The 21,703-nt window shown below is 44.0% G+C and overlaps 1 protein-coding gene across 2 annotated transcripts in view; it reads left to right on the top strand.

The window, feature by feature from the left end:
- The first annotated feature begins 9,738 nt into the window (after positions 1–9,738).
- Positions 9,739–21,703, top strand: part of BMPER (BMP binding endothelial regulator) — a 145,339-nt gene continuing 133,374 nt past the window's right edge. For both annotated transcript variants that reach the window (XM_040593549.1, XM_040593548.1), the window contains exons 1-2: positions 9,739–10,086; positions 10,900–10,985. In XM_040593549.1, the coding sequence (XP_040449483.1) occupies positions 9,963–10,086; positions 10,900–10,985 (210 nt within the window). In that variant the 5' untranslated portion in view covers positions 9,739–9,962. The remainder of the gene's footprint in view (positions 10,087–10,899; positions 10,986–21,703) is intronic.

The raw sequence follows: 21,703 nt of genomic DNA, 5'->3' as shown, positions 1-21,703 counted from the left end.
CATGGCTCCAGCAGAGGCTGTGCCAACAGTCAGGCTGTGCCAGCATCACTCAAGACTCACCATGGATTCCCCCAGCTCTGTGCCTCCGCCTGGCTCATGTCAGAGGTGTCATCTGGCTCCCCTTTATGTATTTTCCACCCTTTGTAAACTATAGCCCCAGGTGGTGCTTAGAAAATACTCATAAACCAGTATTATAACTTTTTTTTGCCTCTCCCTACAGGCCCCCACATCTCTTCATCTTCACTGTGTGCCCACAAGGATATCTTTGGATTAACGTGCCACACTAGGTGGTGTCACTGCCAGGCTTCGCTCAGTCTCTGTCCTTCCCCTTGCTAAGGCCTGCATTACCAAAACTAACTGATAATTTGGGTTATGCTCATTTTTTAGGTACCCCAATTGAACTCAAAGCCTGTTGCTCAGCCTGGGAACCCAGAAAGTGAGACTCTAGGTTTGGAGAATTTGGTGGCGGGTGAATAGAGCTATTGTTCAGCTGCTTCCATGCTCATACCTTTGTGATCTGGCTGGATCCTGCTAGCTGTGAAAAAATACTTTGTTTGCATTGCACCTCTTCGGGGACAAAACAAAGTATAGCTTTCACAGCAATCTTTTCTTCCTCATTTCTTCTAGTTTGCATCATCTAAATTCAAACTGTCTTGTCTTAATAATTTTCTGCATTTGGGCCAGCAGCTGAAAGCCTGTGAAAGTATGTGCGTTTTATCCTCTGCGTGCTCGGCAAAAACAGCTTTACAAACCACAGAGGCTATTTTAAAATAAATGGCCATTTTTTGAAATCCTATCATTACAGAGCTGAGGCTTGATTGTTGTCCTCTGAGTGCTTCATAGCAGCAAAATTCCTGCATTTTGGGAATTGTGCTGTCTATTCATCCAGCTGGAGTGGATCCAAAAGCAAAGTGCGGAACTGTTGTGAGCACTGGCTAGTGCTCACAATGCTACTTTCCCTAATAGATGGCCTGTGCTGTCATTTTGTGGAATGCTCAGATGTCAATTCGTCATCATTTGGAGTGTGAGGATGATTTTTTTATTTTTAAATAAAGATGCACAGAAATTATCTTTAAGAAGTCCAGTTACTTTCGTTACTTCTGGCATAGAAGAACTGAAAGCAGCTCTGCTGTGGTGTGGCGAAACCCTCAGTTCTGTGTTTTATTGTTTGGTATTTTTCTTTCTGAATATGAACACTTGTGAAGGTAAACACATGCTTCAAAACAAGTCCATATAAGAAAGTAATTGTGAAAGTTAATAAACACCATCCTGGGTGATCTGTTAGGGAAAGGTCTCCATCCTCCAGGTGCTCTGTGCCATGCATGTTCCAGGCTAGCCATCGGAGCAATGCCAGCGGGCAGCCAAGCCACACAACTTGCTTGGCGTAGTCTGTAAGTACTGGGGCTGTCTACTCCTTTTGTCTGAAGGTTTCTGGTTGGATTTTTGGGTTTCTTTCTGTCTAGCTTCCCTGAAACCACTGCCTCCCAAGGAAATCCCAGAAGACCCTAGATGCTGACAGCCACTTAGCTGAGTCTGTGGATTAATTTAGGTCTGGTGCCAGTTTGAATGTGAGGGCTAACTAAATGGGGTGGGGTGTCCTCCACTGCTTCTGGGATCATGGCCACATGCCCCCAGGCCAGAGGTTTAGCTGTCTGTGTGCCCAGCACTCAGTGCTGCCACTTTCAAAAGACTAGGGACCAAAATCCCTCCTCCTTGGGGGCCCCAGGAGATGCAGCCTCCTTGGGAGAAGAGACATGTTCTTTGGGCAACCCAACGCAGAGTGAACCTGAACACAGGGGCACCCCGAGGTACCACTTCTGCATGGAGTTGTGCTGGCTTCCTCTGGGGACCTGCTGCAAGCAGTGCTTACAGGAGGCCCTTCCGCCCAGGATTGATTATTCTTATTGACCTCATCAGGGCTACTCTGATGTGTGAACATTTCCCAGGGAAGGGTCTAAATTATGTGGTCTGTTAGCATGGTGAGCAGTTTCCAAAGTCCTTCCAGCACCATAATCTTCTGTTTTAATAGTACCTGCCTTATTTATTATCTGACTTCCATACCGATACAAACTACACCACAGCCATACAGTCTGACTTTGATTTGATCAAAAAAAAAGAATATTAAAGCCAATTTGATCAAAACCTAAGAATATTAAAACCAGTTGGAATTTTAAATGACTTGGTGAAGAGGTAGCTGTGTTGTTTTCAACTGAGCTTAATTAAAACCCCAAATACCCAAAGCCACAAATTCTGTTCTGAAAATAGTTTATCACCATCCAGTCTCTCACAAGACATCGTTTTGTACGTCAGAATACCTGCCAGCCACTCTCCTGAGACTTCAGAGTCTATGTTTGAAGACACCTAAAATAAATAGCATATCCCACATGTAGATACGTATTTAAAATTCTGTGAAGCCTTAAACCTGTTGATTAATTGTTTTCTTTGGTCAAAAGTAATTCAGGTGACTCTCTTGGGATTAACCTGCTAATATATACAAGACATGTGACTGATACATTCCCAAAGTAAATACTATTCCCTGTCTCTGTTCACCTCATGCTTCTGAATGATGTATTTAGAGGCATGCTACTGTCGGAGAACTTGGGGATTTGGCAGAAACCTCCAGCGGATCCGCATAATGACAGCAAAAGCCCACCTCTGGCACATTTAACGATGCTCCCATCTCCCCCTGAAAAAGCCTTAGACAGCTGAGAGGCAGGTAGATGGATCACACAGCCTTCTGGAAGTACATATTTTTTCTTTAGCCCGAGTGGCATGTGGGGTTTTTTTTGGTGAAGGTCTGGGATAAATCTGACCTGGGTGAATCGGTAGCAAACTGAGGTATTTTTTTTAACATATTTCTGCTTTGTTGTTGCTCATATACTTGCTTATTTCTGCTTTTTTGTGTGCTCTTGTCTACCTTTGGGTTTAAGCACATGCAGAAAGTCCAGGGCTGAATTAGTCAGTCAGACTGGTGGGCAGTTCAGTATAATTATTAAATCTTGTAATATTGCTTCTTTCATAATGGTTATATTACTCATTATGAAACTGCATAACTAGTAGAAGTTTCAACAGATCGGTGAAGGATTACCCCAATTTACTTGTGTATATTACCTGAACGTATCCTGACAGTTGAAGCTGAAAAAGACTGCTTATGATTGTCAGTTCATTGCTCTCTATATGTGTGGTACTGTCAGTCAGTAGGACAGATGAGGTATTAATCCTTAATTGAGAATGCTTCATTTAAATCAGAAGCCCCAAAGAAATAGTAAGGATTTCTTACCTATACCAGCTGTAATTTTGCATATAAGAAAAAAAGCAATCATTAAGTTGTTCAAGCTTTGTATCTGGAAAATAACAATAAATAGGGGTTATTTGTAAAACTATCTTTTGTTTCCAGATAAAATAAAGTACGTTGTACTAATTACAGAGACAGTGAAACCGCATGTCCTGTACAGCCAAAGCCAGATGGGCGAAAAGAAAAAGCACATTCTAGGAACACACCGAGAGCATTTCGCTCGTGTAGGAGCAAGACATTATTAGCACATATGGATTAGATTACTACAACCAGATCTGTGCTTCAGGTTAATTGCAGAAGCAGCCCCAGCTCATCCCTGCCCCGTGGCTGCCGGCTGCAGGGCTCTGCGCTCCCAACACTGCCACCTGCCAGCGGCTGCACCACACAGCGGCTGCTCTTTTTGGGTTTGGTTTTTTGGTGTTTTTGTTTTTTTTTTTTTTTTTTCTTTTTGCCTACCATTGTCGACAAGCTGTAACTTTTTATTATAGACGACTTAAAAGTAATGGCCCATAGTCTTCTCTCACTCGTTTGAGTGCAAACGAGGGCACCCATGTGAAGGAGAGGAGGCTCCGGTTTGATGGATTTCATTCCTCAAACCTCATCTCTGAGTTCTGAAGCCTTTAGCTGTCATCCAGAAAAAAGTCGTGGGAGAAATTCTGCTGTAAAGCAAGAGGAGCAGCAGGAGGAATGAACTCCCAGGGTAGGGTCTCGGGAGGTGAGGTGATGATCTTACAGAACGTGTGCCGCTGGAAGCTTGTCCTTTAGCAAAAATGCGAGCCTTTGCCTTGCTGTGCATGGTAGAGACAGCTGCTTTTGGACTGGATCCTGGCTGGAGGGAAAAATCTTCTGTCAAAATAAGCATGGCTTTTCTTTTTGGGGGGCAAGGGGTGGGGTCAAGGTTTTCTGTGTGTGCTGAGCAGCCCTCTCTTGTACAGAGAGGGTCCATCCTCCTCTGCAAGCATCAGTCTTACATTTTATCAAACATTTCTCTAGTACTACTTGTTTGTTGCATTTACGAGGTAGTCTAGCAGCCAGGTAAAATGCAGGTTTTGCTTTGTCTCACAAACTGAGAACAAAGGAGTACCTTGCATATGTCGCTCTTCGTGTGATTTCGTTAGCTTGTATTTGTTATCAGACGCAGCAGATGTTCAAGGGCAAGCCTAACACAAAAACACATAACTCACACAACATAATTTTTATTATCTCTGGAAGGCAAACTATTTACAGCAGCGAAGTCACAAAAAGGACTACGAGCACATGCCACTTTACTCTGTTTGCTTGGCCTATGGCCTCTTGAATAGCTTCTGCTGGGAATCCCATAGTTAAGACAGCATCAGCATTTCTGTTATAATTTACTTCTTCATTGTTGTTTCAGCATATTTCATACGGACTACTACAGCAATCTATTGTCTCCATATTGGAGTGATATTCTTCTGCTGCATGCAAGTATTTTTTAGTTTGAGGTACTGGTGGCATTTAGATCCAGTTTAGTTTATGTTCTTTTCATTTGGTTTGCTATTATATGAATACAGATGATGAGGATAATTGTGAAGATTTTTGCAATCAGAAACTCCCTTTTGTAAGGCTAACTTTTTTGAGTTCTTAGAAAATATAATTTAAACAATAGAAGTATGCGTGTTTGACCGTGCCAGGACGTTCTATGTTAATAAACTTCTGAAGTAATACTCATTATCTTTATCTTGCCACAAATAAATTAAATGCCTTGCATGTTCCAGGGGTTTATGGAAAACTGTCAAAATGATGAGTTGTTTGATAAAGCTTATAAACATTTATTCAAGTAAGTCTCACTGTAACTTTTATATACTTTCTTGTACTTTCCTTTTATTTAAGGACTTTGACCATATGCCATTTTTAATCCTGTTACAGTTTTAAAACCTCTTAGTGTGGTCTCCAGACCTCAATTACATCCATTTAGTCTTCTGAACATTTTGCAGTAGGGGAGTTTTGTCAGGAGCACCTCTTTGTTATACTCAGGCCGGTCTCAGGGTTTATTAACATCATCTCCCGGAGGAAAGGGGGCCATGTGAGAAATAACGTTAGTTTGCGCTGGTAGATACTCTTAACTCTAAAACATGATTAAGCACCGAAATGAATGAATATGTGTAAGCATTTGAAAGAATGCAGCCCAGCTCAGTACGACTGAACTGTGAAGACCTGATCAGCCACCAAAGGATGAGCAGTAGAGTAACTCCCTTCCTCTCTCCCGCGTGATAAGTGCAATGTCTGCATCAGGATCCTATGAGTTACTATGGAGTTTCCTGATTGCTGTGTGCTGCTGCACCATGATAATAAAATACATTCCCAAATTACAGGTCTCTCCACAAGAAATTGCAGGGTTGAAGCTTATGAGACCCACACCTCCAGCTACAGCAAAGGACCTGCTTGATTGTGTAAGTTATTGGATGGAGAGTTCTTTGTCTTTAGTAAAATGTTAATAACAGTTAGCTCAATCTGACATGTAAACCACCTTCAGTGCCTTGTAAATGTAGTGATTTAACAAAAGAGAACTGGAAACGGTGAGTTGTGCTAATTGGCATAGCCTTCAATACAGTGTTTGAAACGATGAGTTGTGCTAATTGGCGTAGCCTTCAATACAGTGTTTATCAGACATACTTTCTTCTTTATTTCAAGAAGTCTCGTAAATACAAAGAAACTGTGTTAAAATAATGCATAGCAACATAAAAGCAATAAAAGCAGGGATACTCCCAGTGCTGATGCATACGCATTGCTATGTAGTGTGCTTATTCCAGACTTTCCTGCGTCGTAAGGGACCCTTAGAACAACCTATGCCTAAGACCTAGAAGAGTCGCCTTCCCAAAGAAAAGAAAATATGTGTGAATTATAGTGACTCAGTGCCTTCCTCCAGTTCTGGAAGATTTCTCTAGCCCATGAAGAATGGGCTTCTAGTGATTTTGACTTACCAGTGAAACAAATAATCACAGAGAAAGATGTGCATGTGATCACTGTCACCTTCACTGTTACTACTGTTAACCATAAAGCTTTTTTTTTTTCCTTTTTAGGTGGGTGCTGAGTTGAACTTTTATTATGGCCAGCTAATGGCTGACGTTGCTTTATGGCTGACCGATGGGAAAAGACCCCTGGAGAAGGAGCTGAATTACATACGAAGTGAACAGCTACTGCTTCATCAAGCTGGATGAGCCCAAGCTGAACAATAAATAGAATTAATGAACGTATCCTTTCAATAGTGACTGATACCATGTAATGCTTATACCAGGGGTCCTCAAACTACAGCTCGCAGGCTGGATACAGCCCCCCAGGGTCCTGAATCTGGCCCCCGGTATTTACAGACACCCCCCTGCCGGGGGTTGGGGGGGGAACCAAGCAGCCACAGATGACTGCCTGCCACTTCATCCATATACCAGCCCCCTGTTTAAAAAGTTTGAGGACCCCTGGCTTATACAAAAGAGGTAAGCGTTTTGATACTACTTCTGTTTTAGCTGCTAGCAAACAACAAAGTCTCTGTGCATATCCGATAGCAGGACACAGTTTTCAGTGCCACCTTCTGATTTTGCCAAAATTACCATAGCTTTGAATGTTACTTGGAAAAATAAGAACCCCTTCAAACAGGGATGCAAAAGGAAAAAAAAAACACCTCAACCTGGAAACTGTACTTAATGCAGCATTACAACCAGAAAGGATGCTGACCTTTGATAAGGCAGATGTGAGAGATAGGGTAAGGAAGAGGTAAAAAGCGGAGATAAACCCCATACCTGTAGCACTGAATGGGCGAAACTAAGGTGGGGGAGGATTAAGATGGCATATTTCCCCCCTAGGCTGGGTTTTACTTCATGAGAGATTTAAATGAGAGAGCCATCTTCTGTGACATGTCACTATCGTCAATATCAGGAAGAAATAGAGGTTGCTGCTAAAGAGTGTCTCCCCTCTGGGGAACCAGGGCAGCGGGAGACTCGGAGGCAGCACCAGCCCTCAGCAGGCTCATCCCTGGGCAGCTAACAGCCTGTGAAGTGCAGTGTCGGCACGGTACGGGGAGGCTGAGCATCCCCTTGCAGCAGGTGCTTTGAGCAAGGAAGAGAAGATGGGCGAATTCCTCACCCCCCAGCACTGGTGCTGCCACAAAAGAGGCACGGACCCAGGGAGCTCACCCCACAGCCAGTATTTTCATGTCACAGATGTTTCAGAGGTAAGTTTTAGGCCTAATCAGTGTCTTAAAGGTGCTTGGTGCTTTAGTGATGATCGCGCTTGCTTTTTTTTTCGCCCATGGGGAAAGTGAAACTGTGAAACCAATCTGTGTGTATTGCTCTGCAACTGCCCTGCCTTAGCTATGATTTCATTTTGTATTCTTGTTAACTGAATGAGTTATGGCAGGGATTGAGTGTGAAGTTCAGTTGCTCTCACCTCTTGTCTTCATTTTATAAAGGAGATGAAACTTTTTTTGTGTTTTCGGAGTGTTTTAGCAAGTTCCCTGCTGTTATTTGGATGCCTGAATTGTTATTTGATGCCCTCAGAGTGATTTGTATGTTTCTCACACCGGGTGCCGTTAATATTTAATGAATTTTAGACCATCACAAAGAGAAGATTCAATGCACGCAATGATATAAGTACTCTCCTGTGGTAGTTGTCACTGGAGAAATTATTAGGGTAGATTTTTTTTTTCCTATGGCTGTTGCTTTAGAAGGGCTGTGGCTGCACTGGAATTAGAAAAGGGGAACACAGCCACTGATTACAGATAGAGAAGTAAGAAGAAGCCAGTTTGCCAAAAGATTCAGTACATCTTTCCGATGGAAAAAACATTGGGACATGTTAAAATCTCTTCTGGAGTAGTGCATAATAATGTATACCTCTGCAGGCTCATCTATGTTTAAAATGCAGGGAAATGTGAAGACGACATTTTCCAGAAAAAAAATATATCCAGGTTACATGCATTATATTTATGTACTGAGTTTATTCTACACAATGTGGAGCAAATTTTGCATCCCATTTATATTTTTAGGGAATATAAACCCATTTTAATGGCATCCAAATTATCATGTTTGCCTGTGCAGCTTCAACCTGCACAGACTGAGGTTGGGAGATAGGAAAAAAATAGGTTTTCTCTTCTCATGGACAGGGATTTTGCTAATGATGGCTACAAGTTCACCAGTATCAGTTGTCCATAGTCCCTATCACAAGATGTATAATATAATATAAGTATTTTGGGGCTTTTGCTTCCTACCCTGAAGGTAGGTGACAAGTTGTGTTGCGGGTGAGGTATTACCTTTTAGAATAAAGATGCAGACTGGAAGTCTTTGGGGTTTTATTCTTAAAATGAATGTGTGAAAATCTAATTGCCTTGCATCATACTGAGAAATGAAACGTATTTTTGAAGCAGCCCTGTACACACCAGCCGGCCGTGCACCTGATTTGGCATCGCCCTAAGCTTTTTTGAAGCAGCTCGCATCCACCCCCCAAAGAAAGAAGAGTATGTATAGATCCAATGTTTTCCAGCTTACCGTCAGACTAGTTTATTTTGGGGAGCACACGTTTCCTCGAATGAAGCATCACAGTTTGGAGGAAAGCGGTTTGTAAAGCAGGCTGGGGGAGCGCTGTCCCAGCCAAGCCTCCTGCCAGGCAGCACCGGTGACCCTCGCCCGCCCCCCGCGTGGGCAGAGTGGGGGTTCGGCGGTGCCCGGGGCAGCGAGCACCGGTGGGGAGCGGCGAGGAGGAGCGCAGCTCACGGGGGTCAGGCTGGGGCGGGGGGGAGAGGCCCCGGGAGCGGCCCCCGCCTGCCCCGGCCCCTCGCGGGGAGCCCCGGCCCCGCCGAGCCCCGCGTTGCCCGGGCGGGGAGAGGCAGCCCCCGGGCTGGGCGGGGAGGGCCGGGGAGAGCCCCGGGGGTGGGGGCGGCTCGGCGGAGGGGAGCGGAGCGGAGCGCGCTGCGGCGCTCCCCGCGGGCAGCCCCCGCTCCGGCCGCTCCTCGCCCCCGCCCCGCCGGCCGGGGACCGGCCCGCAAGGCCAGCGGCGCCGCACGGGGCGGGCTGCGGGGGCCGGGGACCAGCCCGCCGGAGGGAGGCAGCCGGCGCCGCCGCTCTCTGCCCAGGTACCGGGCTCCGCACCGGACCTGTCCGGGGCTCCACGTTTCCTCCCCTCCTCCTCTTTTACCTTTTCCTCCTCCGCTTCTTTCCGCCTCTTGCCCTCGATCCGCTCCCCCTGCCCCCGCCCCGCGGGCGCAGCCCCCCGACGCCGCGGCCGGCCCGGGCGGTGCTCGGCGGGGCCGCGGGAGGGAGTGGCCGGGCATCTCCCGGCAGGGAGACGGGGTCTGGGGCTGGCAGCCTGTCCGTGCGTGTGCGCCGGGGGGGAGGGAGGCATGGGGCCGGGGGGTGCCGGAGGAGGGACTATGGGGAGAGGAAGGTATAAGAAGGGATGCGGGCAGGAGAGGGGGGTGATGGAAGGAGGGGGTGCGGGGCCGAGGGGCAGGCGCTGACAGCTGCTTTCCCCGCACCCGCAGTCCCCTCCCCCGGTGCCGCCGTGGGGTGGGACTCCCCGGCGGGCCACCGTCTCCCGAACTGCTCCCCCCCCCCCTCCCCCCACTGCTGCCCGGCGCCGGGGGTCGGTGCCGGGGGCGGCCGGGCTCCGCCACCCGACGGCGCGTCCGGGACGCTGCCCCGCAGCCGGCGGCACCCCCGGGACCATGGGCCGGCTCGGCGGGGGCTGCCCGGCGGTGCCGCGCCCCGTCCCGGCCGCCGCCTTCTTCCTCCTCCTGCTGCTGGGTGCCCCGTGCCGCCGCGGGGCGCTGGGGTCCTCCCTGCTCACAGGTAAGGGGGCGCGGGGCTGCGTGGGGCTCACCTGCCGCGGGGCTGCCCGGCCGCCACGGGGCGCGGGGGGTGGCGGCTGGAGGTGCAACGGCGTGCGCTGGGCAGGTGAACACACGAACCACCCCCACACACACCCCCTGCCTTCCCACCCCCCATCCCCCCCCGCTTTCCCTCGACGGTCATATTTTCCTGTTATCTGGGGCACGGAGGGAAACGCTGAATCGATTTCTAGCACGAGCAAGGAGCCATTAGATTTCGAGAAGAGATTCCAACATGACACAATACCGGCTCATAAGCGCTAGGGCCGTAAAGGGATTTCTAATTTGATTCCGTCTGACAGTCAGCCTGCTAATTTTGACTCCTTTGCCAATTGGCTGTCGCCCGTTAAAAGGATGCTTGGGTCTGGGCTCATGCTGTACTCCTGGTCCAAGCCCTCAGAGCGTAGCAGACAGCTTTCTGCTGATTTCAGTGAGCTCTGGGTCTGCTGTTATAAAAGCATTCTGCTTTGCGTGGAGTACTCGTTATTCTCCACACGTCATCTGAGAAGAGGAAAAGCGTCCTTCTTTGCCATAATGGGGGCACAAAGAAAGTCGAGGTTTGCGTGGCAATAAAAGGCCACTCATTTCCCTGTTCCCTTTGGAATCTTGCAGAAACGCTGAACATCCCTGCTTGCTTAAAGAGGGCAAATTAAGGCAAGATTTGAAATCAAAGGCTAGGAATGGAGCAGGGGTTAAACGTGAGTGCGATGAGGATGGTTTCCAAAACCAGCTGGGGGAATTGAAACATGTCAGTATTTTCAATTTTCTATTTCAGGATCCGTTGCAAAATGTGAAAATGAAGGGGAAATTCTGCAGATACCATTTATCACAGACAACCCTTGTATAATGTGTGTTTGCCTGGTAAGTTTGGATTTCAGATTGTAAGAACATTCAAGCCTGTACTAAAAGTAACTGCACAGAAAGGGGAATATTTCACATAATCAAATCTTGGGTGCTACTGTCACCTTTTGTGTAACACAAGGTTATCTCAGAGCTGAGCTAATGGAAAGTAATCCAACCCACGATCTGGCAATCGTTTTCTTTGACTTTAAAACTCTCAGGCACAAAGTTGTACATGACTTTAACATGACATTGTGAAAGCACATTTACCGTGTGAATTTGGAGGGAGAACTGTTTTCACAAAGTCGGGGTGCAAACAAGAAGTCTTTGCTTGTAGCTCAGCAAAGAGAGCGAAAGGTAATGTTTGGAAACGCCGCTGCTTCGAGCTCCCATGTGCTTTAGTTGCACACAGCAGCGGTGCAGGGTGAAGGCTGCAACGTGACTATACATGCTGGAATAAGACGACAGTGAAAGCACAAGCGATGCTTTCATCAGAGCGCTTTGTTCCAGGGATGACACTGCCTGCTGTGCTGGGAATTCAGTGGTTAATAACGTTACTAGCTGATACACATTTTGGGGAGAAACATTCCCTTTCCTTGTAACTCTGCTTCGGAGTTAAGCATTTTTGGGAGCAATTCAGCTGGACAAGCCAAGGCTTAGGAGATATTGAAAATCAGTTGTTCTAAATAAAATTTTCTACAATGTATTTAAAAGAAAGCCATAAACCTTAATTTGCTGTTGAATGCAAAGAAAAGCATAGACCAGAAAGCACTACGTTTTGCGTTTTGGAAGTTGTAAAGTAGCTGAATGCTCAAAATGTGCTCTGCTTTAGGACTGAAACACCAAGACAGCCTCTCCCTCCCTTCTATTATTGCTATTAATATTATTAGCATTAGCCAGCATTATTATAAGTCTATAAAAGACTTAAAGAATTGTTTCAGGCTGCCTTTTAGAAGGCAGTTTTGGCAGCTGTGGGACCCTGATCTTGAGCCCCCTGAGGCTGATGTATATTGCTGCAGAGTTCAATAGATTTTAAGTGAAAGTGATAACTTTCCAGCTAATACTGATAAAGAATAAGTTATTGATTTTTCTGAGTAGAGGGGGCTGGAGAAAGGAGAAGCATGGGATGTGGTGAGTAAAGAAATCAAAAGGAAAACAAAAAGAAAAAAAAAAAAAAAGAGATGAAGCTGTGTTTTATCATGGATCACCTTCCCAAATATGTCTGCCACCACTCTTGCTAATGGAAGTTGGTGTTAACCAGCAAGGAAGCAATTTATCTGTGAAGGAGCAGAAGTTCAGTCTTGGGCATCAGGGCAATAATGCATCAGGGTAAAATACTTGTATTTATAGATCTCTCTAGACCTTGGCTTTATTAAATCAATGAGCACCCTTTTAGTGCGTGAACATGAAGAACTGCAAAAACCCTTGGATGTAAAAACTCTAGATCTCTGCCATTTGTAGAGCTTACCTTAGTGACATGGCAACTGGGGGCATTTGGCTTCCTTCTGTGCAAGGGGGACACTGATTTATTAAGAGTGCAGATGCCTAGCAATTTGCTGCAGTTACCTGCACTGGACGCGCTCGGTTTTACTTCTGCCAATGGAAAAATGTGATCCCTGTTTCGTGAGTTGGAAGCTGGGAGACCTGGTAGAGGAGAAGGAAACTGGTCTGGAGATACTGACTTTAATGCTGTGCAGCATCCAAGGCAATGACTTATTGGACAGCCTGTTGCGGAAATCTTCGTTCAGGCCTGCCACAAGGGAAAAGATCAATTTTAAGAGGTCTGGGGAGAACAGAAACAAAAGAAACCATGTGGTGATTTGTGACCAGGAGGGAAGAAAGAACCAGGTTTCCTTACATCCAACTAGAAATATTGATTGTTTAATAGCAGTTCAGTGAGGAACTTTCTCTGGAAGACTGATCTTATGCTTCAAGGGCAAACCTGATGGATGTTCATATCATAAGAAGTGAACAACTAAAAAGAGAGCTTAATCAGCTGTTCCAGGAAGGAACGTATTGCTGTTCACGAGAGGACAGAAAACTCAACAGAGGGCACTTGTGTTAAAAACACCAGTAAAGCGAGTAACTGAAATATTGGAGTACAGCAGGTCTCCCCTAGCAGTGATACATTCCCATGCCTGCAAGCTGCCATAAATAACTGCACAAGTTACAGAACTCTGAACAGCTCTGTGAAGAAGAGGAATATCTAAATAACTCCCTTCCAGGATTTTCCCCATCTCACAAACAAGAGGAGACAGAATTGAAATGCGAGAACCGAATGATCAGGTGTTTGACAGAACTGACTCTGTGGGTTGTATCCTGCCGGAGCATAGGGATGCATCCTAGCATGGGGGAAAGAGGGAGGCAGGGTAAGCAAAGCCGTCTCCAGCTTCCTCTTAACAAGCTAAATCAGTTGGGAGGGCAAAGCAACAGGTAGTACTCTAAGAGGAAATGTGGTAAAAACTGGAAACTCATAGGTTATGAGTAAGTTGCAATAATGCAACAAAGACTGCGAAGAGCAGTTGCAGATTCAATTCCATATACACCACTGAGAAGTCTTAGCAGGAAGACCAAAAACAAAAGTTGTCTTTTCTCATTGATTAGTGGAGACAGGGCAGATTGCTTTTCATGATAGGGACATGAATAGGACCAAGGCAGATAGTGCAGGGACTGGCTTTGGACAGGGGGTGCTGCTGTAGTAAAGCTTCTAGCTCTTGTTTTAGAGTTATTGGTGATGCAACCCCCTGAATCTTGAATACAAAAGGGAAGCTGTTGGGGATATCCTAGAGGCAGCCAAGTCTAGCTACCAAACAAAATGAGTTAATTCTTGACCATCTGCTGTAACATGTGGAAAGAGAAGTCATGGTGACAGGGGAATTCAGATGGGGGGACGTGCTGCAGGTTTTGGATACAGTACACAGTAAGCCGTTCACTTCTAAAGTATAGGTAACACTTTTCTAATAAAAAGGCATTGCACCCACCATGAGATAATTCTGTTTTGGGCTTCCCTACTTGTAGAAATGAAATGTGGTGGAGTGCACGGCACAGCACTGATGCTTGCCCTTAATAGAAGGGAACAGGTAAGACTAAGAGTGTGTGTGTAAACGTACAGTGTAGCTCTGTATGTGAGAACTATCAGCTGAACAAGCCACAATTGGCTAAAATCTAGAGTTCCCTGATTTGTGATTTATACATCTCTGCTTTATGGTCTTAGTAATGCCCATTAAAAATGGTCATTTTTAACATCTGTAAGACAATAGTTTCAATGTGAGCTTTTACAGTTACAACACACTAGCAGTGGTCTATTGCTGTCCAACTAATAATCTCTAAGTACTTAATAAACAAGGATGAATTTGATCTCCAAAGAACATCATTAATTACAGCTGACTGCAAGAATTGGCCATTTTAATTTTTTTAAAAAAGACAAACATCAAAGTCAAAGAAAGATTGTGGTTTATCCACAAGGAATTTCTTGTAGGACTGTGCTGAAAGCTCAGGTCACCTAACTGCTGGTGTAATGGTTTGACTACAAAGCCATCCCTTCTCACTTCATGCTCGTCCACTTTACAAGTGGATGTGGGTGGTACAGTCACAATATGAACACACTCATCATCTTCTTTGTCTCTCTGTCAACAGGCAGGCTGCAGAGATGCCAGGTTTTTGGCATGTCTGATCTCCAGAGCGTGTTCTGTAGCATGGATGGGCAAAGGCAAATTAAAGCTGACTTCACGATCCAGAGGTTTTGAGAACTTTGATTTATGGCTTGTTGTTTCTATCTGCAAAATGCTGTTAGAGCTAGTGTGCCTTGGGCTTCTGCACACTTCCACCTTGAATGTTTGTGGTTCCGCATATCTGAGAAGATACACTCTCCCCAGAAAGCTGCCACACCACCTGGCTTTCCATAGGGTTCAAGGTACTGGAAGAGCACAAAGCAGGCAGCAGGCAACTGAAAGTACCTGCTTTCTTGTGCGTTCGCCTTTACACGCTGTTAAACACAGCAACTGGAGGAAGCACTGGCACCCTTAGTGCTTAGGGCTAATGGGTAAAGCAGATACACAGAAGCTACACAGGAAAAATTGTTATTCTAGGTCACGTAAAAAGTGCAGGGTGGCCTACTGGTGCGGTGTCATGGCTGAGCCTCCCATTGCAGCCCTGTTTACAGCTAAAGACTCCTCTGATGAAAGGATGGAAAATGCTCTAAGCTGCAGCGAGCTCTGTGTCAGAGGAGGGGGAAGAACGGAAAGAAAGTGCTGGATGTGATGGGCAGTACCAAGGACTAAGTCAGTCAGCTTTGTGAAGAAAAAGTATTGTTGTCAAAAAAGGTAAATTATTATTTCAGATAATGATGTGGCCCTTGACAGTACCAGAAAAAAAAAAAAAAAGAAAAAGATAGAGAGAATTTGACTGTGGAAATATTTTATGCTTAGTGATAAGTAGTAAGAAAACCTCACGTCCTGCTGGCTTCTGAAAATCAAAGTGATGAAACTGGGTTATAAAGCTGACTGAAAAAAGCTTGGGTTTTAAAGAACTTGTCTGAATTGGCAATGATGATTATAGGTAAAAACACATAATCTTGATGGTATCCATAATGGAATTATTTTTATTTGGTTTGAGAAATCGAGTCTTTTATTCCAGTTATTAAATGTTTTAAGACCACAAGTGTACATATATATATATATAACTACACTACCTAATGCGAAGATTCTCTTCTAAAATTTTCTCCCACATCTGTGGAAAAACAAGTTTATTTAAATCCCTATGAGTATTTCCCATACCTCGTGCAGTTTGAGGAACTCAAACATATCGTGTATGACAGATTCAGATCTTCATATTTGAAATGTGAAATTTTTGGGCTGAGGGTAGTGGGGGCATGAGTAAATTTCTGTTAGTAGAAACAAACTTCATAAACATGAAAACTTCCCACAGTTTGGTAAGTTTTTTATTGTCTGTATACTGATGATTTCAAAATGTTAGGGGAAAAATGCTATTAACAGAATACTGGGAGAACTTTCGATTAGATTTCTTTTATATGGGTGTCAGGATATAAAATAGGTATGGAATATTTAAGCTCAACTCTGGTACAAGTACGGTAAACGATCAAGTGCAGCAGGGTTTTTGTTGGTACAGCTTTCTGGCTGGAAGGCATCTAAAACTCAAAATAGAAGTAGGCTCGCACCTGATATTATGGCATTTGCTTTCAAGAAATATGTACCAACACACACGTGGAAAAGACATAAAAATGCTACAGTCCATCGGAAATAGGTGAGATGAGAATCTGTGCATAATTATAGGACAAGAATTTAAAAAATCGCAGAATTAACTTCGCTTGAATTAAACCTCTGAGTGCTGAGTTTTTTGAAGGTGAGATGAGCTCAGCAGTGACAACGATGACAGGTGGTGGTGCCAGTGGTGGCGGTGCTGAGAGCCACGTCATTTTATGCTCATTTATCATCATCTGCATGGACTCTGAGCACCTTGCCAGAACAAAGCAGAGGGCCAAGAATAACCTGTCCGTTGGCCACTGGTGTATATATTTTTAAAAACTAAAAAAGCCAGCTGAAAGGGACAGGTGAGAAGCCAGGAACTGCAAGGGAATAGATAAGTATACCTCAGCTAAGAGTGGTCTTCAAATTGCAAAACTGGGGTTTTTTTTTGGTTTGTTTTTTTTTTTTTTTTTTTTTTTTTTTTTTTTCCCAGAGAATGAAAGGTTTTATTCTCATTGTTCTTTGTGGGGAGAACAGGTCTTTAACTTTTTTTTTATTTATTTTTCCAAAATAATTTAGAACAATGTGAGTTGTATCAAGAAACAGCTGATAAAAGCCAGTAGTGATCTTGACAAACCACATCCAAACCAGTACCATTTCCCCCGCCTCTTTTCCTCCCCCCTTCCATCAAGCCTGCACCTCAAACTTGCCAACTGCACCTGAGGAGTGGTAATCATATCTCGCAACCTTTTATCACCTAAATCCAGAACAGAAGGAAATAAATGTGAGCCACAAAGTGTAACCAAGTGTCGGAAACCTGAGAAAAGTTTGGAGACAGGAGCTCAGGAAACTAGAAATCAGAGCTTTGCTTGGCGTAACTTTTATTCAGCATGAAACATCATTCTGTAGTTTAAATTTCCACTTTTAAATCCAAATGTGCAATGTAGAATTTGACCTTTGCTCATAAAAAAATTATGTTAAATTCATCATTATAAGACCTAGTGTTCTACCTAGCTTGAACCAACAGAGCAATGAAACCAGTGCAAGCAAACAACAAAGTGGAAGAAATAACCTCAACCCTTGATTCATCCTGTCCCCGACCTCCTTAAAAAAAACCAAAAAAACCCCAAAACAAAACAACAAACCATCTCCGTATTGCAGGCTAAAGCAAGAAAGCTACTAGATTTGCTGGGATTCTTTACCTATAGCATGGTTGGTTTCTGTGGCCAATGCACAAGCACACAGCTAGCCTGAAAGCAAGTGCTTGACACGTGTTCAGTGGAGATGGCAGTGTTTTAGTACAGCAGGATTCAATTGTTGTTGCGTCAAGGTATAATGCATCCCAGATGGCTTTTAGTGGAGTAGTGCATATTAAAAAAAAAAATAAATATATATATATATAAAAAAATCATCAAACATTTCTTTCATACCTATTTGATTTAATTTAATTTCGATAGTTTACATACATCAACTACAGAATCTTCCAAGACCGCATCTTCTTTCAATTTAAATATTCTTGGTCTTTATTACTGTATAATATAATCAGCTTTCTCTTCACCCACAAAAATAACAAACAAAGAGACAACAAAGTCTATGATACAGTAGTGTACTGGTAGTTTTCACCCTCATGTTACTGCAAAAGAGAATGTTGTTTTGATCCGTGTATGAAGGGTTCCTGGAACACAAACATGCTCCAACATGATGAAAGCTTTATTAGTTTTTATCCAGTTTAAAAAAGATACAGATGTATATGCCCTCTCTTAAACGAAAAACAACCCAACACCCTACACCCCAAAAACAAACCCTGAAAGCAAAACCCAGTCATAACGCCATGTCTGGCATGGTACAGCTGGGTGTCCCACGTGTGCTTTGTAATGGAGACCAAAGAACAATGTGTGTGTTTGAATACGTTTATGAAGATGTTTTTGCAAGTGCAAAGCGAGTTGCATCAAGAGCCTAGAGAGGGTTAAATGACCTGTTGTGGAGGTGATTGCTTTGGTAGACTCTCCTGAAGGACTCAGGCACGTTCAGTTGTACTTGCTCTTAGTTCATGCAACACCTGTAAGAAAAGGCATTGGCTTGCCTAAGAGTGAAACAGAAACTGTCTATGGTAGAAGATGGTGACTCTAGCTTGATTCTCAAAGTTTCCAGCAGCAGTGTTGAGGCAGTGTTCAAGTCAGTTTAGTCCCATATACAGGTATGGCCCCCCTGGCCAAATACTACCTTGTGCAGCATCTCATCTAATTTTCTCCGCTGAGGGCTGAGTACAGATTGTATAGCTGGGTGCTGTGTCTGTGCCATCTGTGGACCTTTTGAAGTCCACTTTCTGCACTTCGCTTCACATTCCAGAGCTGCCTCATTGTGGCACATTGCTGTGCAGGCACATTTGCCTTCAGTTCGCTATGCTTTATTGTGACATCTAGTTTGGAGACATGATGCACAGTCATATGTGACTTATGATTATGATGAGGCCTTTCTGGAAATCTGCAGGCTTGAAGGAGCCGTTTCATGTTGTTCTCAAACCACATGGGATAGTGAAGAGTTCACCACTTGCACATTTCTAACATAGAAGCAGCTGCATTGAGCAAATGTACGTATGCACACAGTGCTGAACTGATTATAGGTCTTGGCAAAACCTCCTTGGAAGACAGCTGGTGATATGTCACTGTAATGATGATGAAGATCCTATCCATCAGGTATGGAAATGAGATTCTTTTTGGCATAAATAAAGGATTAGAGAACTTGAATACAAAAGAACGTATTTAAAATGTATAAATAATATGTGGAAAAATATGAAGGGCACAAAAATGCCGTAAACTAAATGGAAAAATGTAATATTAGTTGCAAATGTCCTTGGAATGTGTCTACAATAAGTGCAAAATGGATCAGTGTAGGTTAAGGCACTTTTTTATTGCCAATAAGAAAAACATTATTAAAGAACTGGTCCAATATCAAAATGGCATTTTAAAAGCATACAGTTACCTGTATATAGTTTTTATTAGCTTTCAAGTTTCTTCCGTTGACTTGTTAATGGTCTTTTTAAGAATTATGATCCTGTAAGTGAATGGCTTACAGTGTCAGTACTTCTGCTGTTCTGCTTTGTGCTGCTATATAGAAATAGATATTTTTTTCCTCACCAAATGTCTGGTTTTATTTCCCCATCACATTTTAACAGAAATTTTTGAGGTAAGAAAAATATTAAGCAACAACCAAAAAATCAAATGAAAATGCAACCTTTTTATATTGAGCTTATGGTCAAATAAAAGCCGGTTGTGAAAAAAAGACAGTATTGTATAAAAGCTTTTACCTGTAATACTACTATTAAAATGACTGTCATACCAGTGCTTGCTCATATTGTACCTAATAACTGCTGTAATTACTTCCTCTGAATCTTACCATCTTATGCATTAAGCTGCAGATAAAAAATTCCTGATCTGACCTTTTGTCCGACTGGGCTCTGTGCAGCATTTTGCATCCAGGTGAATTCAGTGCTGAGCCCCCTGGTGCCAAGTGTGGACCCCAGCCCTTCTCATCCCCAGGAGCTGACATTGAGACCTGGGTATCATATATTTTTTTTTTTTTCTCTCTCCCATATATTTGCTAGACTTTCTTCCTGCTTTTTTTTCCCCTCCATTTTCCCCTTGCGCCTGGAATCCACTTGCTCTAGGTAGTGGTCCAAAATGGGATGTTAAACTAGGGCCATGTACCACCGCCTGACTGAAAAAATAACATGTCTTCATGCGTTGTCTATGATTTGCATCCTCTTTACTTGTTTCCTTATCCGTTCCACACACATCAACCTCCTGGCTGTCATTTTCATTTTCTGTATTGTATCTTAGATCTTCCAGAGAGGGAAGCATTGTATGTTTGTGCTGTGAAGTGCTATGGCAAAAGGCGATACTATGAAATAGTGCTAGAGTTGGAGATCTACCTGTGCTTGTAAGCACAAAAGATGGAAATGTGATAAAATGCCATGAAAACGATGGAAAAGATCTGATGTTTTCCCTGACAAACTGAGGTCCCAGTTTTTCTGAGTCCCTGTTTTAAGCAAACCTTTTTGCAAAGCTTCAGTGTTAAGGGTTGAATCAGGCTGTCTTTAGCTCTGCCTTAGAGCTATGATTACATTGCATTTTGCTCTGGAGCAGGTCTAGTTCATATAGGGCATCTGCAGTCGGTTGCACGGTAGCAGTGCTGCCTTATGTATGCATAAACCCCAACCTGCAGTGTTGAAATTTTCTGTAAATCAGATATTTAGTGCAAATTCCTCAATTATGTAAACACTTCCATTTCAGTTTTAAATTTCTCTGTGCTGAGCACTGCGTTGGCTTCAGTGTCCAGAGCTGTGCCGGACTTGAGAAGTTGAAGTCTGCCGTTTCTACTTCACACTGAAAACCCCAGGTACTGCTCATCCCTGGGCTGCTAAGGTGCTCAGCATCACCTCAGCTCCCCTGCTGGCTACAGCAGTTGCCAGTTGCCCCTCTCCCCAGACAGCCATGGTATGGCTCGCCTCCTCTTCTGTAACTAAACATCTCACTTGAGCCATGAAAACAGCAGCTCTGCACTCCTCCTTACCCAAGGGGATGCAAGCCAAGGTGTCATAGAGGCCCTGGCTGGGACAATCAGATTTCTGATAGCTCATAGCCTAAACATTGTGTGTTTGGGGGCTTGTTTTCTTGTTTTGCTTTTTTTAGCTATTCTGACATCTTTATATTCAATTATATTAAGTGTCTTCAATGGGAATTGGATATTCCTCAAGATTTGGAACCGTCAAAATGCATTCTGATGGCCAGCTAGAGGCATACATTTGCATCTGTTTTTCTGGTTTGCCTTATGATTTATTAGTGGCTGAAGAATAACAGAGCTTGATTGCCCTGAGGTTGTCTCCTCCTCTTTTTTTTTGTCTGGGCGGTGATGTGCCGTTGGGGCATGGTTTGGGAGAGATGGGGAAGAGCTGATAAACGGCTGCTCTAAGGCTCTGTAGTGGTTATGATCCGATTGTGCCAGTTAGTGAAACACCTCGAGGTTGTGCCGCTTGGAAATCATTAGGGCAGGAAGGAGCCAGGCAGGGTGGCTGGGCTGGAGATAAGGCTATTAGCTGAAGGATTGCCTGTGGGACCTAACATACTGATAAGAGCAGCAGGCTCTCCTACTACTGTTGATCATTTTCTTGTGACAGAGAGTAAGAAAATAATTGTTTTCTGTTCTGTATATGGCAGTGCACAGTTGATCATATTTAGCAGTTGTTTCCCTCCCCCCCATCCCTACAAATACTCAGTTCTGGGGGGAGCAGTTACCTGGGTTAGGTGCATTGGTGTGCAACCTGGCAAATGCTTTTGATTACAATAGATGAATAAAATTATGTTGGCAGGTAGACTGCATAACATGCAGGCTTTTTAGCCTGTAAACCAAAGGGTGTTGGATGGGTTGTTTGTAAAAGCAGTGGATAAAAAAATGCTGGACAATTAAAATCATTATACATTAAAATGTTGACGGTGTGGTAATGCAAGAAAACTTTTTAACAGATGCATGCTTGAG

Source organism: Falco naumanni, chromosome 4, assembly GCF_017639655.2.
Source record: "Falco naumanni isolate bFalNau1 chromosome 4, bFalNau1.pat, whole genome shotgun sequence".
NCBI classification, from domain to species: Eukaryota; Metazoa; Chordata; class Aves; order Falconiformes; family Falconidae; genus Falco; species Falco naumanni.
Note: the sequence above shows the minus strand (reverse complement) of the source record. Positions and strands in the feature narration are given on the sequence as shown.